The sequence below is a fragment of the Fimicolochytrium jonesii genome (genome assembly GCF_025526975.1).
Source record: "Fimicolochytrium jonesii strain JEL569 chromosome Unknown EV422scaffold_7, whole genome shotgun sequence".
NCBI classification, from domain to species: Eukaryota; Fungi; Chytridiomycota; class Chytridiomycetes; order Spizellomycetales; family Powellomycetaceae; genus Fimicolochytrium; species Fimicolochytrium jonesii.
The window spans coordinates 529,433-552,642 of record NW_026515674.1 but is presented as its reverse complement, the minus strand read 5'-3'; the positions used below and the strand labels follow the sequence as shown (position 1 = coordinate 552,642).

The following is a 23,210-nucleotide window of genomic DNA, read 5'->3' as shown; positions in this document are numbered from 1 at the left end:
GTTTAGTTGGTCAAGCCGCTTTTGCTGCGTCCCTCCACGACGCGAAGGTCGGAGTGCTGACACAAGCAGATTCGACACCTTTGACCCTGCGCCAAATTCGGCTTGTGCATGTTGCACCCTGGTGCATGTGCAGCTTTTCGTTGACGAACGACCCCATACAAAGCGGAAAGTGTCCGTGAAGGGCACGGTCACAAACTAACGGCATTCGCACCGGACGAACCGGACGCCATCCCCAGCCATGCCAGCCGCAGCCATAATCTCAAAATGGCTTCTTCCATTGTTGATGATATCGGCGGCCGGCGCCGCGGTCGACACAAGTAGGATCGGAGGCGCAGGGTTGATGCTTCAATTTGACTCCTCTACAGAGTTTTCGGATGAGGTTGCATATCGCAATCTACTCGACTCGAACAAGTTTGATTATAATGTTCGAGGCAAACCAACCAGTTTGGTATGTAACATGCTCCGACGCCGCTTCGAAAGCGCTTCTTATATCCAGGCGTTCCTAGATTCAGTACAACGCTGGCTCATCACGGGCATTTGAAGCCTACAGTGGTGGGTATCCGACAAAATGATGAACATCATTGATGATATAGGAACTGATTCCTTTTGTACATCTAGACATTACTGTAGAAGGATGGGTACGCCCCACGATTGACCCAGATAATCCAGGCAAAGGTATTCACGGACCAGAACGAGGGTACTCATGATACCCGTCTGAGCCCTCCACGTGCTGGCAAATGAATTCTCACAAACCGTCCACTTCGCCAGGATGTTGTTGGCCGATTCTGGAGACTTTCTGGGGCACCAAAAGTAAAGGGCCACTGTCTATACATATATCATCACACGAAAAGCATTCAGGCTAATATCCATGACAGCGGGAGCCCACCATATAGCCCTAAAAGTAGGGGACAATGGAAGTCCCATGTTCGTCACCGAGGGTTTCGATTCGACCGACCCATGCTTCGAGGGCGACCGATAGTTGCCCGCTTCAGTGACGGAAGGGCTAAAACTTTTTGACGGAAACTGGCAGTAATTTGAACTGGTTTTGTCGTATTCAGCCAAACAAACGCATGGCGACTCATTTTGATGCGCTTGGAACGCTTGGGCAGCCACTTAGCGGGAACGGTGGACAGCGCCGCAAAGACAGTCAATACATACGTTGATGGGAACTTGGTTGCATCGGTACATTGCACTGGTTCCTTGAACCTTCAGGGCGGATCTATAAACATCGGTGAGCTAGATACTACCGTGCTGCCACACTGCACATAGACTGAACACTACTGATTACAGGGAGGACACAATATGATCAGCCGTCTTCCCTGAGTAAGTCGTCGTCCCGACGGAGAGTGCTGGATGCTTCGGTATAGTATGGAGAAACTGATCAGACATGCATTTACAGCCGGTGACCTGGATGAGGTCAGGGTGTGGAAAGTTGCGCGCACTCAGGTACACTACCGGACGCTTTCACGTCAACTCATCCAGCACGCAGGCCAATCAGCTCTAACGGCGTTCGTAATCGGATTGATTCTTCACAGACTGAAATAGCGGCGGCGAGGTACCGGTCGCTGACGAGCGGCGAGCATGCTAATCTGATCGCATACTACAATGCCGACAGTTGGGACTATTCACAACCATTCAACTTGCCGGTAGATCTTGGTGTAGTTTCCTGACTGTGGTTTCCAGATCCACGTGCAGTGGTTGATATCGGTTTCGTTACTCAGGACCTCTCTCCCAGTGCGTGGGATATTACCATGGTAAACCATAACTGATGACGCCGTCCGCATTCTGAGTGAGGCTCGAGTGAGGCTTAACATTCTGTCCGCAGGCAGTGAGTCAAGCGCAGAGTGTTCCAGTGAAGCGCCTGATGCCCACAATCCTCCCATCGGATGCTCCGTATTACGGAGCCCTGGTGCATGTCCTGGAAGCAATTCGCGCCACCCCTCACTGGAATGGCACATGTACGTCGTTGCGATGCATGTGGACCAAGATACTTTTCTAAGCCGTTTGTTCACAGATGAATTGTCACTTCTACCGGGGCAGTCCGCCAGCGACGCCTCCACACTAACGATCCGGATCACCGCTTTACCAGCATGCTCATCACCGAATGTAGTTATCTCGAGGAAGGACGATGGAAGTGTTTTGACGGGGCCTGTTTCGCTGCCTGGGCATGTGACCCTAGTTTTGAAGGCACCTGCCGCCACTGCGACCACTCCCCAGGAAGATCGGTCGTGTTTTCTGCAATATGATGTGCTGCAAGGCGCTTCTACCTTGGGAACGGGTCTTAAGCTCGATTTGATAGTGAAAACGAACAGGAAACCCATGGTGGGCGATGCGGGAGGAGCTATCTTCTGCGATGGTATGCATAGCCGCGAACCGCGCATGGTTATATATAGTGAGGGCTAACGTAACAAACACACATCAGGCGGCAACTCTTTCGCATATGACAAAAATTTCACTTTCGGGGTACCAAACACCGATTTAAAGTACACCATCGAATGGTGGGCGTACAACTGGGACCCGCAGCTGGACGGCACTGTTTATAGCATTGGAAACTCCGAGGTCAATGCCGGTGGTGGAAGCTGGTGTAATGACCTGAGAACATCCAACAAGACTCGTTGGGAAGTGACGGACTATTGTCAGGGTCGTTTCCTGGCCCACGCTCCCAACGCGGCCGGCCAAATTCAAGCTTATCACTCGTGGAAACAGCTGGGAGACGGAGCAGCCATAGCCGATGCAACCCCGTATCAGCAGCGATGGTACCATGTCGCCGTGACTTCGGATGGAGACATCATTTCCATTTATATAGATGGCCAAGCCGCCGCAAGTTCGCCCACGTTCCCATTCACAGGGCATATGCTCCGTGGCCTCCATGTCTGTCATTGGCCATTCTGGGGGAAAGACCATTATTTCCGCGGATTTTTGGACGAGTTCAGAGTCTTCAATTACTCGAGAGGCCCCGCTCAAATCAGGTCTACAATGTATCAGAAGCTACAACCCGAGCTGCAACCCGGTTTACTCCCGTACTATACCTTTGACTCACACCGCGATGCACTTGCATTTTCCACTCCCTTCTCCAACTCGGATCCGATTGCCGATGCAAGTGGGAGTGGACGGCTGCTTGTGCCTGGTGGTTGCACGCCGAACGTGTTACCGTGGTGTCCACTTGGGGATGGCAAATGCAATGCTTTGGAGCCACCGCAGCATCCCTGCTGGGACAGCAACGGCACAGCTCAGCTTTCCGGCGCCCAACCATTTCTGTATCCCTCAGGTGCCCCTGTAGGGGGCTACGGCTTTCCCGTGGTTCTCAACGGTACCTCATCCAAAGTCAACATCAATCTGGCGGGGCCAGACCCGGACGGGGATAAGTTAACCTTCGAGATAGCGGCTATCCCGGATCCCGAGAGGTCACTTTTGAGGGTGAATAGAAAGGTTGCCACCGTCGGAACCCGCCTCGCCGCAACGGACACGGTCGAGGTGATAATTGTCAATCCCGTACTTGGAGTACTGCATTCGCATACAAGGCTTTCGATGGGATAGAGTGGAGCGACTCTGCCAGACTATCAATGTGCACATCAAATGCCCACCGGGGACATACTTGAACGAAGCGGACCGGAAATGTGAGGAATGCCCGCTAGGAGAGTACAGCGACGGTTACAGCTTTGACACTCGCTGCGCAACCTATCAGGACGTTCTCTGGTCGTCCGGTATCGGCGCAACCATCGCTTCCATCAACACGCTGGCTATTCTCGGGACGTTTGCCATTGCCGCTGCAATCATATTCTTCCGGAACGCAAAGCCGATGGTGGCTGCAAGCCCGACGTTCTGCATGCTGATTGTAGCCGGGGGTTTACTGGGACTGGCGGATGTATACACGTACATTGGAATGCCCAGCCGACTGTCCTGCGCTTTGCAACCGGCTCTTGTGGCTATTGGGTTCACGTTGGCATTGGGGAACCTTGTCCTGAAGGTGAGCAGCACACACATGCAGAAGTCCAATGATATCGTGTTCTCTTCGGCCTTCTAACTGTTGCATTCTTTGTTTAGACTTATCGCATCCATTTCATCTTGTAATTATCGTCGATTGCACAGACGGTTAAGAGCTTCAATGTACTAACCTTGCCCACAGCAATTATGCAAGAAAGGCGAGGAATGTTCCCTGGATGCTGAAGTCCAACTTTCTAGGCTTAATGGTTGCTCTCGCTGTGACAGTCGATATCGTGAGCAGAACATCTCTTCACCGTTTCCTCTCTGAATGTTCTTCCTACTAATTGACACGTCATCAGATCATCTTGATTGTGTGGTACAGCATAGACATCCCTCGCCCGAAACTCCTGCTGGACCCTAATGGATCAGAATACAGTATGTGTGTGAAAGGTTCTGCTCTTGGATGTCATCTGCCTCTGACGCATGTTTTTTTTTAATGTCAGTTGGCTGCGCGTCGAACAAACCGTCAACCGGTGATGCGGCAAGCGCCATACTGATCGCGTACAATGCTCTTTGGCTTTTCTCTGGGATCTACCTGGCTGTTAGGATTCGCAACGTCAAATCCGACTTCAATGAGTCGCAAGTACGTCCTATGTTTTATATCGCACCAAACATGAGGATTCAAACTGAAGAAACCCTTTGGTGACCTTTACAGCACATTATCCCATGCATCTACATACTCCTACTCGTATCCCTGATCCTCACGCCGATAAATTACACGTCCACCGTGCTTCCCTTTAGGGTTCGCTCGATATTCGTGTGTTTTCTGCAAGTCGTGGCCAGCACATTCCTCGTATGCCAAATGTTCGTTCCAAAACTCATCGCCTCAGTAGCCTGGGTGGCGACCCATGGCGCATCTTCGAAAAACACTCTTGAAGCAGGGTCCTCCATCGAAGAGAGCAGCGGCGGCGCACGCTCGACGATCATGGCGCCTGCCGCCAAAAGCGACCCTTCAGCAGAAAAGCTGTACATAGAGGTCAGCAAATCCTGAGCTGCTTCTTGTTGGTTTTGCTACTCTTAACTATCCACTCACTTGTTCTTTGCAAAGGTGCCGATGCTCCAAGTATCTTCTGGCGGCCTACTCTCAAAGTATACAGCGCACGAAGCAGTCATTTTGAAAGACTCGAATCGATTGATTCTGAAAAAGGTTTGGCCGACGCCAACGTTCCGCTCTTGTGTAATTGGTGCTGACCATATAGTATATTTGCAGTTCCGGCAGCAGCCAGCCTCCTTTTACGACTATTCTCCGGGTAACTTCACTCAGGTGGGCGAAACAGAGATCTTGTTCAAATCCCAGGACGAGACTCTCAAGCTCCGGTTTACAACGTCTGCTGCCCGCGACTCGTTCTTCTCAGCAATTACTGGAAATGCTAAAGGAGGAAAAGCAAGTTCCGCTACGTCTCCGATTCGCTCGGCGGGGAGAGCCATTCAAAAGTCTTCGTTCGTGGAAGCATAATTTTTCCGCTAAGCATGATTACGCGTGGGCTGCATGTGCGCCATGGCTTAGATGTAGTACACTCTTTGTTTCAAGTTGCGAAGAATGATAGATGTTACCTTCGATTCTCGAGGACTACTTCCCTCGTCCATCCATTAGCATAAACTTTCAACTGACAGTGCAACTGGATACGTGTTTTTTTGACGGCCGTCAAAAAGGGTACCCGGTTCTCGGTACAATTAGACCCGCAGCCGGTTCCCTCGGTAAAGTTACGGTGACGAAGGACATGTCCACATCCACTCTCAAGAGCGCTCGCATCTTTACGCCCAACACAAGAGCCATAACCCATCTCCGGCTCCAAACATCATCTCACTTTCGCCAAAATGAACAACGACCCCCGACCCCTGCCTCCCGGGTATGCACGGCCATTGCCCACCACCCTGGACTGACGCGCGCGATGGTGCTGATGTGTGAACTGCAAGAACTAATCTTATTTTTGACGTAGCTGGATCACGCAGTGGGATGCAAATTACCAGAGAAACTTCTTCGTCGGTAAGTCAAGCATACCCCTCACGCATAGCATCCGAGAGTTTTCGCTGAAGGACAGGTTACCTCCAGACACGACCACCGGGAAATCGTCTTGGGAGGACCCAAGGGGTCCACCTGGGGGTGCTCCTCAAAACTATGGTCAGCAGGGCCAGCAGGGTCAACCGCAGCAGAATTACGGTCAACACGGTCAGCCGCAGCAGAATTATCCTCCCCAACACCAACAACAACAGCAGCAGAATTATGCCCCGACGCCCCAGCAGTACGCTCAATACCAGCAGCAGCAAGGTCCTCCCCCGCACCACAACCCACCGCCTGGTGGTGCCCAAGATGACAAAGGCCTTGGGAAAATGGGTCTCGGCGTTATGGGCGGCGCAGCCGGTTTTGCTGCCATCTCCGGGCTTATGAACGCCGCAACCCATGGTGGTGGTCACTCAAGTGGAGGAGGTCATGGCGTGTTTCCCGGCGGAGGGGTGATTCCAGGAATGATGGGTGGAGGACACATGGGAGGTGGCAAGCACAAGAAGTATAAGGGAGGGAAGCATAAGGGGCATAAGGGGTGGGGTAAACATAAGGGCGGGTGGGGAAAGCATAAGGGGCACAAGGGCCGGAAGTATAAGTGAGCATGTTAGGATTTTCCCGACGGCGTAGGTTTAGCGTCGTGGGCGACGGGAACCAAATCGTGTTTCTACCACGAGCGAGGCATTTTCATCTTCCTCCCTGTTCTGTCGTTCGATTTTTGAGTAACATCCGTGTGTATATGAAGCAGTGAAAAAGATATTCATCGTTTGGTATGAGAGAGTATATATAATGCGTCTACAAATCCGCCTGCCCAAAAACCCCAAGCAAGCAACTGATCTTCCTCTTCCACCACTTTCCAGCGCTAATCTCCGGTGCAGGGATGACGATCATCCAGTTATAAGGGAAAGGGGGAAACCGATGGGCGTGCTACGTATACATACGATGAGAAAATCTAATGCTGAGGAGTCCCACTTTGGGAAAGAACTGTCTTTGCCGCGTGAGCGGATGCCACCCCATTCACGGCTTCCAGCACCTGCGACGGGATGTTCAGGATGTGACCCATCCGCTGCACTTTCGTAACCAGGTATTCGTCTCTGTCCTGTAACTGTATCGGCGTTGCATGCGTGCCGTTGGTGTTAAGTAGTGTTGTAGGTTGTGATGATGAGGATGGTGATGTTGATGCTGCTGCAGATGGTGAGACAGATGATTGTGATGCGGTGGTGATGGCAGAAGGCGGTAGCTTCTCGACAGGAATGCCGACGTTGACGCCCATCCGCCTCCAACTTGCTGGAATCATAGGCACTCGCTCTACTATTTCGATGCCGTCATTTTGTAGGTGGTACAGCTTGTCTGGGTTGTTCGTCAGCAGCCGCGCCTTGAGAACTCCGAGGTCCTTCAACATGGCGCTCGCGATTTCGTACGTCCGGGCGTCCGCTGGATGTCCGAGCGCGATGTTGGCTGCCATCGTATCGTGGCCCAGGTCAATGAGATTGTATGCCCTGGAAAGACGTGGGTCGTTCAACCAGATATTCCTTCGTCCCTATCAATTGGATCAAGGAGCAAGTGGATGCTCACCTCAGCTTCTCTCTCAGCCCTATCCCCCGGCCCTCCTGCTTCAGATACAAAACCACGCCACGGCCCTCCGCCGCCATAAGGCGCATCGCCTCCTCCAACTGCTCCGCACAGTCACAGCGCAGCGATCCCAACGTCTCTCCCGTAAAGCAACACGAATGGATCCGTATTAATGGCGCTGTGCTCACAACCCCGTCAGCGGACCCATTTTCTGTCGTCTGACGCTCCCCAGCCACGGACTTTACACCCCGCAGCATCCGCTCCTGATCCGTATCCCCCGGACGCATTTCCTCTAACGTGGCGCTTTCAATGTCCTCCCCGTAGACCAACGCAAGGTGCTCCTCGTCGTCCTTGTTGTTGCTGTACAAGTGCACATAGCACAGTCCGCCAAACTGTGATGGTATGCGGCTCCGTACTTCGCAACGCACGACCAGCGGTGCTAGCTTCGTTGTCACTCGTCTCGGGCCGGAGGGTGAAGTGGAGGAGGGCCGGGGATGTGCATGTCCGGCAAAGAACGGAGAAGGCGTCCTTTCCATCGAAGGTGGGAGCAGGGGGGACCCTTGCTCTGTCAGACCGTGGTCTAGCATATGAAAGGCCGGTGGAGTCATTGCCGGTCCGCAAGAGGGACTTTTTCCCAGTTCGAGTTTGCTCTAAAGCGACAGCGGGAAGGCCTGGGAAGGCCAAGCTTTGGCTGACAAATGTGCCCCGAGTAAAGGGAGGAGTCGGAGGACTCGAGCGACGACAACTTGCTTGATGGACGTCTCTGTTTGAGCTCTGCTACTGCAATAAGGCGGGTTCCTTCTTCGCTGTACTGTATGCCGGTCTTGTCGATGCAGCTCCTAACCTTTTATGTGACTTTGGGCCGGCGGGTTCTGTCAGGGAGTTCGGAGAAGAGCTTTTTGACTTTCCTCGCCCGCGTGTCTGCGTTGCTCGCCGGCTTTCTCCCGCTTCCGACTTCGACCCTGCTTCGAACACAAGTGGACGACCCCTACTTGCCATTCTGTACTAAACTTTCAAGGCATCCAGCTATCGAAATCCAACACTCACGTCACCTAGAAAATGGCCAACCCACCGACACCCGCTGCGCCGCCGCGCCCCCAGTCACACCCTCTGGATTTCGCTGGGGTGAGTTGTGTTTCTCCCACGAAATGTCTCGTCAAAATCTGGAGCTGGGAGGGAGGGAGACAGCAGCAATGGCAAAGCGGCCGAAACCGTAGGCATGAGTGAACGGAAGATCACTCTGTTGGTGGGGCCTTTAACGATGCTCTCCCACGCGATCCTTCGACCGCTCGTCAATGGGACCGCCGTATCGTCTATCCCTGAACGTTTGCTTACCTTTTCGGATATTGCCTTCATTTTCTAGATGCCCGTAACAGAAGCGTACAAGCACATCAACCGAATTGAGCGGCGGATGACACCCGAGCAGCTCATGCAGGCGAAAATGCAGATCATGAGACCTTATAAGACGAGGAATATGGCAGTCGGGGGTGGATTGATTGCCTTTGTGTTGGGGATATGTAAGTCGGATGGAGATTGCTTCTGGGAGATTATTTGAGGAGCTGCATCGGGAGGAGGAGAGGTGGATCCTCTGGGACGTCGGTTGCTTTCAGCTGACCGGTGTGTTTCTAGATGTGTACTCCATGTACAAGACGGGGCACGACGACTTTGACATCCCGGTCCCAAGGGCAGCGTCGGGGGCAGCCGCCACCAACGCCAAGACTGCTTGATAAGATCCCTACCCGCTCACGATTGAAAGCCTCAACGAACGGGTTCCTTGCTTGAAATATGTACATAGCTCCGCAATTTAATATCAAACTGCATCATGTCCAGTTGAGGACGCATTGAGGGCGCAGAGTCATTGGGTTGCTATGCCCGCTCCCAAGCCAAGTTGCAACCGAAGCTGAGCACACATATTATGTATTGTATAAGGGAACGTCGGCGAACATTTGTTTGCGGTCGTCTCCGATGGTCAAAAAGCGGATCGAGGAAAAAAATGCTTGTGATGCGGGACTATGGAGGGAAGAACTAACTACAAAGGAAAAGCCTCTTCTATGTTACAAGACGAAGACAGTGGGAGGATTGTGGGTAGGTAATGTTGAGTGATGCGGGAGCGGGACGTAAGTGTTTATCTCGCCGCAAACACCGGAACCACCGCGGCAGATGCGCAATCAGATGATTAGGCTGTAAGTGGAGATGGGGATGTCAGTTTGACGTTCGCATGTAGGGTGGACGGAACAAACAACACTCGTCTGCTTACATTTGGGGGCTTCCTTGTAGGACAAGGCGTGCTCCTCACCCATAGCGGCGACAACAGTCACAATGAGTTCCTTTCCTTCCTGGAATTCCTCAGTGATCTTCTTGCCGAGGTCGTTGTCAGGGACCTTGACATCGTCCTTGGTGCTGCCGTCGTCCTTCATGAGGGACAAGAAACCATCGTCGATGTCGAGGAGGGGGTACTCGATGCGGACAACATTGGGCACGTCCATGTTGTGGGTGGAAGGAGAGAGATCCTCGAGCTTCTTGCCGGTGAAGATGTCGATGGCAACCAAGTTGACCTTGGCGTGACCGTGCTTGCCTGTGGCATCGTAGCGTTAGACTGAGTTGGCCAAGCTAAGACAATGAACGGGCGTGCTTACCAGTCTTGGAGGTAGACATGTCAACGATCTTGCAAGGACGACCCTTGATGACAACATGACCGTTCTTACGCAGAGCCGAGCACTAGAAATTGCATATGTCAGTTTCCCAGTGTCCAAAAAATGTAAAGCCATAGGCAATTCCTGCGAAACAAACCTGCATAGGGTAGGTCAAAGAGGCACCGGCTAGATGAAGCGAAGGAAGTGTTAGTGCCCTCTATCCGTTCCAACATAAAGATATACTGCGTACGCACCCCCGACGGTCTCGAACTCTTCGTGTTGCTCCTCGTCGGCCATTTTGATCTGCGGGAATCGAAGCGAGAAGAAATTAGAACATGAACTCTAGCGGAAGCAATGCTGGCTCCGAGATCACTCGTCCACCCAAAGTAATCCAAAACCCTGAGGGTATTGTGAGGTCGTCACCGCCGACAGGACTGCCTCCGATGCTTACATTAGGGTTGTTGTGGGGTAGGAAGGGAGAACAACGTGTGGGGACAGTGCAAGTTCACAAAAAAACCAGAAGCAGGGAAGGGGCGAGCGCCGTCGTCACCCATCCACCCCGTGCGTTGTGCAAAAAAATGATTTCCTCCCTTAAAATGAGTGTGGCTTAGACCTGGCAAGGATATCAAACCGTTCTTTATGCTTTTTTCTCGTTTGGTTAAAACGCGTATTGGGTAATAACGGCGCCAAAAGTCTGCCCAACCTTCCTCAACCCAATCCTCATTCAACATCACAAAATACAACACGCTGGGTTGAGTAGTTCAATGAGGGGACCAGAGACAGGACGACCGTTTGTATCTATATATCTATGCTGTGCGTCGGGAATCTAGAAGAGTCCGCCTCGACGATGTTGCCTTCCAGGCAACGCTTTGCCGGCCGGTGTAAGGTGTTCCTCAGTGGGCAGTGGGAGGAGAGGTTCTTTTGAACCGGTTGGCTGCGGTTCTGACATCGAGAAGAACCAGTCCCAGAAATGAGTATGTAATCAGTCTATCAATGGATATATTGAGAAGCGCTACTGCTATAGGGTATTCCAAGAGGGTATGCTATGGAGTACGCCACGAGGGTTCAGCTAGGGAGGGAAATCAATTCTAAAAACGAGACGAGAAACAGCACAGCATAGAGGGAACTGCGAGCCGTAAATGATGCTCATCGGATTCACCCCAGCCTCCCGTCTTCCATCGTTCTCAATGGGACAGCTTCGGATCCAGCCTGCCCAGGATGCCGCGAAGCGATGGTTGTGTCCCCAGCAGCAGCGCGGAACTAGACATGCATCTTCGTTGCGTTGTGTCCCATTCCATAGTTGTCGGAATACTGGCCCATCAACCGTTCCTCAGCACCGTCGGCCACGTTCCCCTCCATAGCGCCCACACGGAATCCTGCCGCACGATATCCCGCGTCGTAGACCATATCGTCAGGTTCTTAAGATTGAGCAGTTGCGCGGCGCCGGCGCCTCCCGTCTGGCTCTGGCTGAAAAATCGGAGGAGGGACTGTCGTTGCGAGAGATCCTGCTGCATGTTATGCTATCCACACCTTAACTAATACTTGAACTCTGTGATCTTTTCGGCGCTTTCCGTATGGTGGTGTAGTGTGCGTGTAGCGAAGCAAGCGGTGTGTCCGAGATGTGTCCGAGGTGTTGTGGGGCGGTGGCAGGTTTGAGTCGTATTCCATGTTTCGCTTCGTTAAGGTGTTGTTTACCCGTCCCACCACCATCAGAATCCCCGATGTCCGAACTTGCCTGCATGCCCAATCTGCATGGTGGGGTGGACGATGGCTATATTGCGGGTGCCTTGCACAGGATACCCGTGCCAAAGGTCTCGCATCATACTCGACCCGGTACTTCCCGCGCTGCGTGAAGCCGGGCACTCACAACTTCCAGGGCGCGACTGCGGGCGAGTAGATAGGAGACCTTGGCACGAGTATTGATTCCAATATTGTGTGGAGCAGGTAGTGTTCGCTTGTTTGAGGATTGGAGGTTTTTGAAAGAGTTGCCATTCGCTGGCCTAGTCGAAAAGGCACGGATCTGCTGATCTGGCTACAATGCAATGGGCTGATACGGGCCAGGATACGGGCCTAGCGTTCCACTCGGTGGCCTCAGCCGATACGGAGGTGAGGTAAGTGTCGACGAAGCTCTGGTCGCCAAACAGTACTCACTAATCACCCGACAACCCTCGCTGTGCCCGCTGTGCCCATTACTTGGGCCTGCACCAGCCTTGAAGGTGCTAATGCCTAGCCGCATCATGGCCATAACCAGTCCATAGAGAAACGCTACGTCGACGAGCTGCAGGAGATTGATCGCATGCTTCCTCTCCAGATTCGTCATGTGACGGGTTCTGATTCGGTCCCCTGCCTCCGCAATGACCGCATTCCATGCCATTACAAGATAAAGCATTTTGTCGCCGGCGAAGAAGATGTGGTTGACAATAAGCTGTAGAGATGTTTGAATCCAAGCATTGGGAATGTTGATTCCATAGCTTCTCGTACGTACGCAAAATAGATGACGGCTTTGTAGGTTGTTGGCCCAATACTCGCGGATGTCATGACGTACGGGCCTTGGATCCGTGGAAGACGGGAAAACAGGTAAGCAGCACCTGAAATGTTTCGCTCGTTTCCCCCACTTGACAGAGTGTGGCCAATTCCCTCTTTTCCTCAGCAAACTTTGAGAGAATTGTTAAGGAAGGAGAAGGGGTTGGCGGCGACATCAGTCGCTGAATCTTCTTTCGATACCACTCGTTTTGCTTTTCCAATTCCGATATGTATGCATCCGTGCGCCCCGCATTTGAGGAAAGTCTGGCGAACGAGGCCGAGAAGGTGACAAGGGCGTTTGTGAAAGCGGCCGAGGCCACGGGTGCGAATTGTGCGAGAACAGCCACAAAGCTCCCAATCGCCTGAGAGAACGCCAAGTACGCTGGTGCAAACTCAGTCAGGACGGGTGACGTTGGTGGTGGGCGTGCGAGAACCACTTGGGGGAGGTGCGAGGCCACCGCCAACGACTTGGAGAGATGCGGCTTGCCGTTGGTTCTGCTCTTGCTGCTGTTGCGGATGTGGCGGGACGGCGGACGCGGATGTGGGTGGTGCCCTGCCCGTAGATGCCGTTTCGCGTCGATATCTATCTTTGCCCGGTATCTACGCTTGCGCTGTTTCGCTGCCCGCCGCTTCGTCAACACCAATAGATGTGGACGCTGCATCGGGGTGATACCGTGTCTGCTCACCGTCGTCGTGGATCATTGGCCCTCGATTTGAAAGGCCGTGGACTGTGTCACCACTGCCAGCCATAATGCCACCGACACCAGTTCACCCGCCAAGGTGATAAGTGAGATGGTTGGGGATGGGGAGGGCGCGGTGCGGCAGGGCGTCGCCGTTGGGCCCAGGCATCATAGTGGTTGCGGACGTTATAGTTGCGGTGGGCTATGAGATCCCTCCGATAGTCTTTCCGATGTCGTTTAAAGTCTACCTCTGGCGAGAATGGTATTTCGGCGGTGAAGACAAGGGCATGGGTGGCGATAAACTATTAAAAAGAAAGTCACGTGAAGACGCGTGTGGCGTCGACGTGGCGCCCCGCAGCAGCACCTGTAGTAGATGCCCCAACTTTCGCACTTTTGACACGCACACCTCACGCAACGACTAGAATGTCGCTTCTACAAGGCCTATTGGAGGACGTCTCCTCTACGAAGCCAGTCGACTACGACCCAGAGAAGGATGCAGCAGACGCTTTTGGCGGAAACGACTCGGATGCAAATAGCGCGGACGAGGGTGAAGACGCGACGGAGCACTATGTGAAAGTGGGGTAAGTTAAGAAATGGGAACGCTATTGGGCACATGGGCAATGTAGCTAACATGGAGGGTTCCCGAAAGGCGTGGCCGTCTCCGAGATCTTGCGGGGGTTGAGCTGGATCATGTAAAGTACGGCGGCAAAAAAGTGTCCCGAAACGCGATTTTCGGCGACGAAGCGAGCGGGAGTGGCGACGAGGACGGTTCTGACGATGGCGAGGAGGAGGGGTTATCGGAGGATGGAGAAGGGTTGGAAAGCGCAGATGGAGGAGAGTCTGCGTCAGGCGAAGATTTTGAAGAAGATTTTGGTGAAGGCGGTCACGAAGACGACGAGGAAGACGATGAGGACGAAGTGGGCGAGGATGATGAGTCTGACAACGAGGAGGAAGAAAGCGAGGACCAGAGCCAAGCAGAGGGAATCTCCCATTCCCAGGCTCGCGTTGCAAAGGAACTCCAGCAGTTGGCCGCAGAAGAGAGCAAACTCATAAAGAAGATGTCTGTGTCAGCGAAAGCGGATGTGGAAAAAGGACACCATGTCCGCGCACAGATTGTGAGTAATCTCGCGTGCATTTGAGCTCACAAAAGTACTGCGCTCTATTTGAGTAAGGTCGAACTAATTTCTCGATGCACAGATGCTTTGGGACAATCTTCTAGACAGCCGAATCCGTATTCAGAGGACAGTTTCTATCGCAAACCGCTTTCCCAAACCAGATACCTACCCTGCTTTCTACAACACCGCTTCCGAGACCGACCGGGCGGCTCTCGCGGAGACATCGGATGAACTTTTCAACTTGGTGGACGGCCTGATATCGCTTCGGACGTCTCTGATATCACAAAATCCTCAAGTCGCTGCAGCGGTTCCTGCCGCCGAATCCGCACGAAAACGGAAGCGCGATCCGTCGGATACCACTGAGATACAGCTGGAAACCCTCTGGAAACAACTGAACCCTATTGACACACAATTCAAACAATATCGGGATGCTACCATCGACAAATGGAACAACAAGGTGCAAATGGCGACGGGGGCATTGGCGCCACTGCAGAAGAAGTTCAAATCAATCAATCAGAGCGTAGTCAGCCAAATCAGACAGACTGTTGGCGATAAGGAGCGGTTGATAAAACGGTCTCAGCTGCGGAGATCGGATTATAGGTGCTTGGGGGAAGAAGAGAAAACTGAAGAGGATGAAAGGGCGGCGACTGAAGGGCGTAACGGTGCAGATGCGCACTTATCGAATCACGACGCGGAGATTTTCGATGATGGTGATTTCTATCAGCAACTGTTGAAGGAGCTCATCGAAAGCCGTATGACCGACACAGGTGCGTGAAGCATGAAGCCTTCCTCACTCATGTAACTCTTCCGTGGTCTGACAATTATCCTATTCCGTAGATGATGCTGTGCTGAACGGTCTAAAATGGGCGCACTTCAAATCGCTCAAGAACAGCTCCAAGAAAAAGAAGAAGGTCGACACCCGCGCCTCCAAAGGCCGTAAGATCCGGTATCATATACACGAGAAGCTCACGAACTACATGGCACCACAGCCGCAAGGCACATGGCACGACGAGATGAGTGAGGAACTTTTTGCCGGTCTCCTGGGACAGTCGGCATCATTGGCGAGCGGTGTCCGCCAAGCAGATCCGGTTGATGAGATCAAGGTGTCCAACGGCGTGGCAGAGGATGGATTTAGGATCATGTAGGCTAGTCCAAGGGCGAATGGAGCCATTAGGAAGTTGGTTAGCATGTGCCCCTGTGGACTTGGTTCCTAATGGTCATCCGCTACGAACGAACAGGCATCGTTGCATCTTTGCATGTAGCATTGTACAGTGTCTCTTAATTTAATCCGTCAGATCATATAGAGCAAGCAACACTACTACGCTATTGAGTCCACGTACGTAGGTTCTGAAATGAGATCGTTGTTGGTGAAAACCGCAAGGGAATATAACACGTCACGTGTCCCAGTTTGATTTGTGATGTGCGTGTGATGGAAGACTGATGAGAGGGGCAGCGACTTGCGGGGCCAACCAAGGGTTTTCCCACAAGCGACGACGCAGCGACAGCCAGCCGGTCGTTCGTTCCCTTTCCATCGATCTCCGTCTCGCGCTCGTCCTGCTTCACTGCTAAGACGACCAAACGAGAACGAAAAGGTACACTGCATACCCTCCCGGGCTCTGGAGGCCTGCTGCTGGCTGCTGCTGCTGCTTGCTGTGAGGACGGAGTGTGGAGCGCGAGAGAAGGGTGGCGGGTCGGAGGATCCACGAATCTCGCGAGTTCTTGTTTCTGATTTGGCTGCCTTCACAGACTTGGTTCGGTGACAAAAGTGTCGTCGCTTCCGAGAGAATACCACCCTTACCTTCCGCTTATGAAAAAAGTGACGAGGAGCATAAGGAGATTCTGCGTTCGAAGATTGTAAACCCTCTCTCAGGGAGTTGTTTTGTCTGGCGTATTTTTTTCATGGATTCAAACTGAATCTCCCACGCAAACCGTATAAAAGTTCGATCGATCAAGCTTCGGCTGGACCTGCCGTCTTGCGCGGACTTCTTCACGGTGGCCGGAATTGCCGCGGTGCGCTCGAAGTTGATCGCAAGATTCTCTCTGCACGTCCGAGCATCGTAATCAGCAAGCGTGACATAACCTCAGTCCGCTCGTGAAAGTGGTCAACGTGCTCGAATCGAAAGAGACTCGTCCGCTCTCCGCTTTCCGTTGCTACCGCCCGGCCTTTCGGAGTCCAATTCAAAAGTTTCGCACCTCTGATATCGAATCTTCACGATGGTTCACTCCGGAGGAATTCACCTGTTTCCGCCTTCGGCTATGCCGTTGCGGAAGACGCAAAAAATCCAGTTCGGTGTGCTCTCGCCTGAAGATACGGTATGTTATCTGGCGTTGCTCCTTATCCTATTGTGGCTTCTGTTGAAGGTTTTCTCAGACCTTGCGGCGTACTTTCTATTCCATCTGCCTTCCGTAAATCCATCTGGAAACCTCTGATTGACCTTTCTTATGCTCATTCTGCACGGCGTTTGGCAAACAACAGAAAGCCATGTCTGTAGTCAAAGTTGAGCATTCCGAGTTCTACGAATCCGAAAACAATCCCAAGCAAGGTGGTCTTCTGGATCGGAGACTTGGGACGACCGATAGGAACTTCAAATGTGCCACTTGTGGCGAGAACATGACGGACTGCCCTGGACACTTTGGTCACATTGACCTTGCCAAACCTGTTTTCCATGGAGGTCGGTATCGGGGGCCAGGCTCCTCATGCTCTTCCCCTCAACTGTAACTAACTCTCCTGGATTTTGGGCACCAGGTTTGATCAAGAAGGTCAAAAAGGTTTTGGAATGTGTCTGTTTCCATTGCGGGAAACTGAAGGTGAGAATTGGCAAGTCAACTATACATTATTCATCCCCTCTGCTGATCGGAATGGTTCACGTTTTAGGTTGACTACACGAACACGAGATTCGCTGCTCTGCAAAGACTGAAAAACCGGGCACGGCTCTTTGAGGAAACATGGGATCTTTGCAAAGGGAAAATGATCTGTGAAGGCGCAGAACTGAACGACGATGATGTATGTGCATGGCAACATTATGTTCCTGCATTATTTTCCCCGGGCGATCGTGCTCAGACTAATCTACTTCGCTTCAGATGGAGGACCCAATGCAGCCCAAGAAGAATAATCACGGGGGTTGTGGCGGAAGGCAACCAGTGTTCAAGAAGGACGGCACGCTTTCATTGTCCACGTTCTGGAAATCCACCAAGGACGAGGTAAGGGTTTGTGCTCTCCTGGTCGCTCATAACGCCTGCTTATGTAAAACCCTTTTGCAGATTGAAAGCGGCCAGGAGGCGGCAAAGTCGCTCCCTCTTACCGCCGAAAAGGTGTTGCAGCTCTTCCAAAAAATCACCGATGCAGACTGCGTCAGCATGGGTCTCAATCCTCAATGGGCCCGCCCTGAGTGGATGTTGATCTCAGTTCTGCCAGTGCCCCCAATGGCTGTCCGACCAGCTGTGAGCATGGACGGTGTTGCGACCAATCAGGACGATTTAACGCACAAGCTTCGCGATATCGTTCTGGCCAACAATTCGTTACGGCAGCATGAGACCGATGGCGCTCCGGCACACATCATCACCGAGTACGAAAACCTCCTGCAATACCACATCGCGACGTACATGGATAACGATCTCGCAGGTGTACCGCAATCTCTGCAAAAGTCCGGTCGGCCCCTGAAGTCCATTCGCGCCCGTCTGAAGGGGAAGGAAGGCCGTCTTCGTGGGAACTTGATGGGGAAGCGAGTGGACTTCTCCGCACGTACGGTCATCACGGGAGATCCGAACTTGTCCATCGATCAAGTCGGAGTTCCACGCAGTATCGCTCGAAACTTGACGTTCCCAGAAATGGTCACGCCGTACAACATCCATAAACTTCAGGCGATGGTGAAGAATGGACCGATGGAGCATCCTGGTGCCAAGTACGTCATCAAGGACGACGGACAGCGTATCGATTTGCGATACAACAGGCGCGGTGCAGATATCCATCTGCAGAGTGGCTATCGTGTGGAGCGACATCTCGTGGACGATGACATTGTCATCTTCAACCGTCAGCCCTCATTGCACAAAATGAGTATGATGGGTCACAGAGTTCGAGTCATGCCGTATTCTACGTTCCGGTTGAACTTGTCCGTTACAAGTCCTTACAACGCCGATTTCGATGGAGACGAAATGAATTTGCACGTTCCGCAGTAAGTGAAACTACAAAGAACGGTCAGGTTATGGAAGCACAGCTGAAATAATGTTAAAAGATCCTACGAGACCAAGGCCGAGCTTCTGGAGATTTGCATGGTCCCCAAGCAGATTGTGTCGCCGCAGAAAAATGCCCCGATCATGGGTATTGTACAGGACACCCTTTGCGGTATCCGCAAGTTTACGAAGCGTGACACCTTCATGCGCAAGGATCTGGTCATGAACTTGCTGATGTGGGTTCCGGACTGGGATGGAACAATACCGCAACCAGCGATCCTGAAGCCGGTGCCTCTGTGGACCGGGAAGCAAATCATCAGTCTGGTCCTGCCGCCGAAGATCAATGTCAACGGAAAACATACCGCGTTCGTGGCTTCAGCAACGAACCCTGACATAGATATTCCCGACTGTCGCGTGCTGATTCAAGATGGGGAGCTGTTGAGTGGTATTCTGGACAAATCGATGGTTGGTGCGACCGCCGGCGGTATTGTTCACGTCACCATGAACGAGCATGGTCCCGAAACGGCGAAGAAGTTCTTCAACGGATGTCAGACCGTTGTCAACTACTGGCTTTTGCAACACGGCTTTTCCATTGGCATTGGAGATACCATCGCTGACGCCCAGACTACTGAGCAGATCAACGACGAGATTAGCAAAGCGAAGTCGGCTTGCGATCTAATCATCAAATCGGCGCACCAGGGCCAACTGGAGGTGATTCCTGGTATGAACGTCCGCGAAACCTTCGAAGCTCAAATCACGAAGGAACTCAACAAAGCCCGTGACGGAGCTGGTAAAAGTGCTCAGAACACCTTGAAGGAGTTCAACAACGTGAAGCAGATGGTCGTAGCTGGGTCCAAAGGATCATACATTAACGTGGCGCAAATGTCCGCTTGTGTCGGTCAGCAGAACGTCGAAGGAAAGCGCATTCCCTTCGGTTTCAAATACCGCGCGCTTCCGCATTTCACGAAGGATGATCACACACCTGTAGCCCGTGGATTCGTGGAAAACTCGTACTTGCGTGGCCTCACACCGCAAGAGTTCTTCTTCCACGCTATGGGAGGTCGTGAAGGTCTCATTGACACCGCCGTCAAGACTGCCGAAACCGGTTATATCCAACGTCGTTTGGTGAAGGCGCTGGAAGATTTGATGGCTCAATACGACGGAACTGTTCGGAACGCTCTTGGAGAGATTGTCCAGTTCTGTTACGGTGAAGACGGAATGGACGGAGCCAAGGTCGAGAGGCAGACACTGGACAGCTTTGCGATTGACGACAACGAGTTTGTGAACAAATACAAGGTTGACATGGCGTCGGACAAGTTCCGTTTCAAGAACAATTCGTTGGAGTTCAAGATCTCCGAGGATCTGATGAACGAGAGTGCTCAGGCTCGCTTTGACGCTGAGTTCGAGCAGCTGGAGCTCGATCGTGAAACGCTGCGAAAGGAGATCTTCGGGCGGAATAGCAGCACAGCGTGGCCGCTACCACTCAACATCCATCGAATGGTGTGGAACGCACAACATGCGTTCAACATTGACCGGAGGAAACCTACGAACTTGCACCCTCTGAACGTCATGGACTCGGTCAAGAGTCTCCTTGACAGGCTGGTTGTTGTTCGTGGACACGATGAATTGTCCAAAGAAGGTCAAGAAAACGCGACTCTTCTGTTCCATATCCTGATTCGTAGCGTTCTCTCGTCGCGCCGTGTCATTGAAGAGTTCCATCTCACCAGCGAAGCTTTCGATTGGATCATCGACGAAATCAACACCCGTTTCAACCAGTGCTTGGTGAACCCCGGCGAGATGGTCGGAGTGCTTGCTGCTCAGTCGATTGGAGAGCCCGCGACTCAAATGACGTTGAACACTTTCCACTTGGCTGGTGTGGGTTCCAAGAACGTCACGCAGGGTGTACCGCGTTTGAAGGAGATTATCAACGTGGCGAAAAACACGAAGACGCCCGGTCTCTCGGTTTATCTGCTACCAGAGTTCAGCGCCTCGGCCGATACGGCAAAGGTCATTGCGGAACAGTTGCAACACACGACTTTGTTAAACCTGACCAGTAAAACTGAGATTTGGTACGACCCTGATCCTTTGAACTCGGTCATCGAATCGGATCGGGAAATCATGCAAGCCTGGGCGGAAATGGAAGACGCAGCGGAGTTGGGCAACTACTCGCCGTGGGTCCTTCGTATCATCTTGAACTTCAAGGCGAAGTCAGACAAAAATTTGTCGTTGTTCGACATTAGTACGAAAATTCAAGAAGTGTTTGATCAGGATGTCAAATGCTGGGTGTCCGACGATAACGCGAAGGATATGGTTATCCTGGCTCGTATCAAAACCGATACCAAGGACGGCGACGGGGATGAGGACGGCAAGTTGGATGAAGACCAGTTCTTGCGAAAAGTCGAGGAGAACATGTTAAATCAGATCACGTTGGCGGGTATACCTGGTATTCATCGTGCCTACCTGAGCGAGATCTCTCGGCCGACGTACGATGAAACGGGAAGGCTCAACCCAGCGGGCATCAAAGAGTGGTACCTGGAAACGGAAGGAACCGGTCTTGCTGCCGTGTTGGCTCACGAAGGTGTCGATCAACGACAGACCACGTCCAACTTCATCGTCGAGATCGGCGAAGTGTTTGGTATCGAAGCGACTCGTGCGGCTGTCCTCAAAGAAGTGCGTGGAGTCATTGAGAACGACGGTTCGTACGTCAATTACAGGCATTTGGCGATGCTTTGTGATATCATGACGCAGCGGGGAACCTTGATGGCTATCACGCGTCATGGCATCAACCGCACGGAAGCTGGCGCTCTTGCTCGATCGTCTTTCGAAGAGACGGTTGAGCTGCTAGTTGAGGCGGCTGGACAGGGTGAGGTGGACGACTGTCGGGGTGTGTCCGAGAACATCATTCTTGGGCAGCTGGCACCCATGGGGACCGGGTTCATTGATGTAATCCTGGACGAGAACGTTCTCAAGAACGCGCCGGTGGACCTTGGTCTTGGCTCAAGCCACGGCATGGACACCGGTGGCTTCACCCCGGGTTTCATGTCGCCCGCCCACACCCCGTACTTCGATCGCAGCGCTGGCGGCGGATACACCCCTATGGGTGGGTACTCCCCTATGGGACCCGTCGTTTTCTCGCCGTACGGTCCAGATGCGGGTATGAAACCTGCGTTCACCCCTGGTTACGGAGGTGGCACTAGCCCTGGTTACAGCCCCACAAGTCCGAACTACAGTCCGACCAGCCCCAGCTACAGTCCGACATCTCCGAGTTACTCGCCGACAAGCCCCTCGTATTCACCGACGTCACCTAGCTATTCGCCGACGAGTCCATCTTATTCCCCAACGTCGCCGAGTTACTCTCCAACTAGCCCGAGCTACTCGCCGACGAGTCCGTCATACTCCCCAACATCCCCGAGCTACTCGCCCACCAGTCCTAGCTACTCTCCGACGAGCCCCAGTTACAGTCCAACCAGTCCAAACTACTCGCCGACAAGCCCGAGCTACAGCCCTACGTCGCCGAGTTACTCTCCAACGTCTCCCACTTATTCTCCCACGTCTCCGACGTACTCGCCCACCTCTCCTACATATTCGCCCACATCTCCAACATACTCACCAACCTCACCAACGTACTCGCCGACATCGCCTACCTATTCCCCCACTTCGCCCACATATTCCCCCACGTCCCCCACCTACTCTCCGACTAGCCCAACCTTCTCGCCCAACTCGCCAGCGGGAGGTTCAGCGATTGCGGGAGGAGGTTACAGCCCCGCGGCGGCAAGTCCGATGTATTCGCCCAGCACGCCGTCGTACACTCCTATGAGCCCAGCTGCTGGCGGAAGCACCTACAGCCCGATGAGCCCCGCCTACCAACCCAATGGGACTCAAAACAGGAACAATGGAGCGGCAGGATCAGACGGTGGTAGCTCGTCGTCCTGAAAACGAAACTCAGATTCAACCATCAAAGGAAGGCGGTCTGCTTCTTGAGAAGAATCGATCTGGACTCCCAAAAAAGAACACCGAAGAAACACAGCTTTGGCCTCGCCCTCTCGTCTGTGCTTTTGCATCTTGCGATCTGTAACCCTTCGATTCCTGCACAAAAACGTTAGGGTCGCCAAAGCTGCTTGTTAAATGAGTGAGAGTTGACCTGCAACTCTTGTGGTCTTGTGTTAGTGCTTAAAGCTGCCGGGCTCATTGTATTTAAAAACCATGTGTTTTGCCCTCGGCCCGAATACAAAATCAAACTGTAAACCCCTGGCAAAGCTAATATGTTGTGCAAATGAATGCCAGTGGTCGGAACGACTACATACATGATACACTTTTCGTGATTTGGCCACTGGATGGGAACCGGGTGATTTTGACTGCGGCCGTGTTCGTTCGTCGTTGTACGATGGACGCGAATCGGAGTCAACCGCACAGCTGATGACATCTGAGATCAGAGGGTTCAAGAGCGCTATACACGTCCTTTGAACTTGACAGTTCTGTGCTGCACTTGGCGACTCGTACATTATATACTTTGCCCCATTTGTGTCCATGG

General features: G+C 52.7%; 8 protein-coding genes across 8 annotated transcripts; 5 read left to right on the top strand and 3 right to left on the bottom strand.

The window, feature by feature from the left end:
* Window positions 1–13: 13 nt before the first annotated feature.
* Window positions 14–5,552, top strand: EV422DRAFT_619025 (7 transmembrane sweet-taste receptor of 3 GCPR-domain-containing protein). The gene is made up of 18 exons (XM_053074054.1): window positions 14–448; window positions 507–552; window positions 619–675; window positions 1,291–1,323; window positions 1,400–1,446; window positions 1,536–1,646; window positions 1,722–1,754; window positions 1,826–1,958; window positions 2,015–2,356; window positions 2,423–3,474; window positions 3,557–3,967; window positions 4,045–4,067; window positions 4,127–4,217; window positions 4,284–4,359; window positions 4,428–4,567; window positions 4,640–4,960; window positions 5,033–5,131; window positions 5,195–5,552. Exons 1-18 carry the CDS (start codon window positions 239–241, stop codon window positions 5,438–5,440), a joined length of 3,471 nt encoding a protein of 1,156 aa, XP_052926864.1. The 5' UTR covers window positions 14–238; the 3' UTR covers window positions 5,441–5,552.
* Window positions 5,553–5,724: 172 nt separating this feature from the next.
* Window positions 5,725–6,746, top strand: EV422DRAFT_619024 (uncharacterized protein). The gene is made up of 3 exons (XM_053074053.1): window positions 5,725–5,834; window positions 5,925–5,971; window positions 6,038–6,746. Exons 1-3 carry the CDS (start codon window positions 5,803–5,805, stop codon window positions 6,586–6,588), a joined length of 630 nt encoding a protein of 209 aa, XP_052926863.1. The 5' UTR covers window positions 5,725–5,802; the 3' UTR covers window positions 6,589–6,746.
* A 192-nt stretch (window positions 6,747–6,938) lies between these two features.
* EV422DRAFT_494804 (GTP cyclohydrolase II-domain-containing protein) lies at window positions 6,939–8,094 on the bottom strand (the record flags this gene model as incomplete). Its single annotated transcript, XM_053067769.1, has 2 exons — window positions 6,939–7,485; window positions 7,562–8,094. The coding sequence occupies 2 exons, from the start codon at window positions 8,092–8,094 to the stop codon at window positions 6,939–6,941; spliced, it is 1,080 nt and encodes a 359-aa protein (XP_052926862.1).
* Window positions 8,095–8,617: 523 nt separating this feature from the next.
* EV422DRAFT_566233 (uncharacterized protein) lies at window positions 8,618–9,285 on the top strand (the record flags this gene model as incomplete). Its single annotated transcript, XM_053072406.1, has 3 exons — window positions 8,618–8,683; window positions 8,922–9,075; window positions 9,188–9,285. 3 exons carry the CDS (start codon window positions 8,618–8,620, stop codon window positions 9,283–9,285), a joined length of 318 nt encoding a protein of 105 aa, XP_052926861.1.
* Window positions 9,286–9,424: 139 nt separating this feature from the next.
* Window positions 9,425–10,626, bottom strand: EV422DRAFT_403391 (eukaryotic translation initiation factor 5A). The gene is made up of 6 exons (XM_053066967.1): window positions 10,565–10,626; window positions 10,446–10,494; window positions 10,349–10,377; window positions 10,195–10,276; window positions 9,816–10,133; window positions 9,425–9,739 (listed from the first exon to the last, which is right to left on the bottom strand). The coding sequence occupies exons 2-6, from the start codon at window positions 10,486–10,488 to the stop codon at window positions 9,735–9,737; spliced, it is 477 nt and encodes a 158-aa protein (XP_052926860.1). The 5' UTR covers window positions 10,489–10,494; window positions 10,565–10,626; the 3' UTR covers window positions 9,425–9,734.
* Window positions 10,627–12,419: 1,793 nt separating this feature from the next.
* EV422DRAFT_403351 (uncharacterized protein) lies at window positions 12,420–13,637 on the bottom strand. Its single transcript, XM_053066966.1, has 2 exons — window positions 13,401–13,637; window positions 12,420–13,333 (listed from the first exon to the last, which is right to left on the bottom strand). The coding sequence occupies exons 1-2, from the start codon at window positions 13,462–13,464 to the stop codon at window positions 12,726–12,728; spliced, it is 672 nt and encodes a 223-aa protein (XP_052926859.1). The 5' UTR covers window positions 13,465–13,637; the 3' UTR covers window positions 12,420–12,725.
* A 167-nt stretch (window positions 13,638–13,804) lies between these two features.
* EV422DRAFT_524434 (apoptosis-antagonizing transcription factor) lies at window positions 13,805–15,868 on the top strand. The gene is made up of 4 exons (XM_053069988.1): window positions 13,805–13,975; window positions 14,044–14,509; window positions 14,592–15,276; window positions 15,347–15,868. The coding sequence occupies exons 1-4, from the start codon at window positions 13,818–13,820 to the stop codon at window positions 15,652–15,654; spliced, it is 1,617 nt and encodes a 538-aa protein (XP_052926858.1). The 5' UTR covers window positions 13,805–13,817; the 3' UTR covers window positions 15,655–15,868.
* A 959-nt stretch (window positions 15,869–16,827) lies between these two features.
* On the top strand, window positions 16,828–22,695 carry EV422DRAFT_403300 (putative RPO21-DNA-directed RNA polymerase II, 215 kd subunit). Its single transcript, XM_053066965.1, has 6 exons — window positions 16,828–17,181; window positions 17,256–17,317; window positions 17,385–17,513; window positions 17,591–17,710; window positions 17,771–18,681; window positions 18,742–22,695. The coding sequence occupies exons 1-6, from the start codon at window positions 16,992–16,994 to the stop codon at window positions 22,610–22,612; spliced, it is 5,283 nt and encodes a 1,760-aa protein (XP_052926857.1). The 5' UTR covers window positions 16,828–16,991; the 3' UTR covers window positions 22,613–22,695.
* Window positions 22,696–23,210: the final 515 nt, after the last annotated feature.

Excerpts from the sequence above, each read along its gene's own strand:
- EV422DRAFT_619025 (XM_053074054.1), top strand. The coding sequence starts at position 239 with ATGCCAGCCGCAGCCATAATCTCAAAATGGCTTCTTCCATTGTTGATG. Across the intron at positions 3,968-4,044 it reads TGGGGAACCTTGTCCTGAAG|ACTTATCGCATCCATTTCAT; the intron begins GTGAGCAGCACA and ends TTCTTTGTTTAG. Across the intron at positions 4,568-4,639 it reads CCGACTTCAATGAGTCGCAA|CACATTATCCCATGCATCTA; the intron begins GTACGTCCTATG and ends TGACCTTTACAG.
- EV422DRAFT_619024 (XM_053074053.1), top strand. The coding sequence starts at position 5,803 with ATGAACAACGACCCCCGACCCCTGCCTCCCGG. Across the intron at positions 5,835-5,924 it reads CCCCGACCCCTGCCTCCCGG|CTGGATCACGCAGTGGGATG; the intron begins GTATGCACGGCC and ends TTTTTGACGTAG. Across the intron at positions 5,972-6,037 it reads CCAGAGAAACTTCTTCGTCG|ACACGACCACCGGGAAATCG; the intron begins GTAAGTCAAGCA and ends GGTTACCTCCAG.
- EV422DRAFT_403391 (XM_053066967.1), bottom strand. The coding sequence starts at position 10,488 with ATGGCCGACGAGGAGCAACACGAAGAGTTCGAGACCGTCGGGG. Across the intron at positions 10,378-10,445 it reads AGAGTTCGAGACCGTCGGGG|CCGGTGCCTCTTTGACCTAC; the intron begins GTGCGTACGCAG and ends CGCTTCATCTAG. Across the intron at positions 10,134-10,194 it reads CATGTCTACCTCCAAGACTG|GCAAGCACGGTCACGCCAAG; the intron begins GTAAGCACGCCC and ends ACGATGCCACAG.
- EV422DRAFT_403351 (XM_053066966.1), bottom strand. The coding sequence starts at position 13,464 with ATGGCTGGCAGTGGTGACACAGTCCACGGCCTTTCAAATCGAGGGCCA. Across the intron at positions 13,334-13,400 it reads GCCAATGATCCACGACGACG|CGAAACAGCGCAAGCGTAGA; the intron begins GTGAGCAGACAC and ends AGCGGCGGGCAG.
- EV422DRAFT_524434 (XM_053069988.1), top strand. The coding sequence starts at position 13,818 with ATGTCGCTTCTACAAGGCCTATTGGAGGACGTCTCCTCTACGAAGCCA. Across the intron at positions 13,976-14,043 it reads GAGCACTATGTGAAAGTGGG|GCGTGGCCGTCTCCGAGATC; the intron begins GTAAGTTAAGAA and ends GGTTCCCGAAAG. Across the intron at positions 14,510-14,591 it reads ACCATGTCCGCGCACAGATT|ATGCTTTGGGACAATCTTCT; the intron begins GTGAGTAATCTC and ends CTCGATGCACAG.
- EV422DRAFT_403300 (XM_053066965.1), top strand. The coding sequence starts at position 16,992 with ATGTCTGTAGTCAAAGTTGAGCATTCCGAGTTCTACGAATCCGAAAAC. Across the intron at positions 17,182-17,255 it reads CAAACCTGTTTTCCATGGAG|GTTTGATCAAGAAGGTCAAA; the intron begins GTCGGTATCGGG and ends TTTGGGCACCAG. Across the intron at positions 17,318-17,384 it reads TCCATTGCGGGAAACTGAAG|GTTGACTACACGAACACGAG; the intron begins GTGAGAATTGGC and ends TTCACGTTTTAG.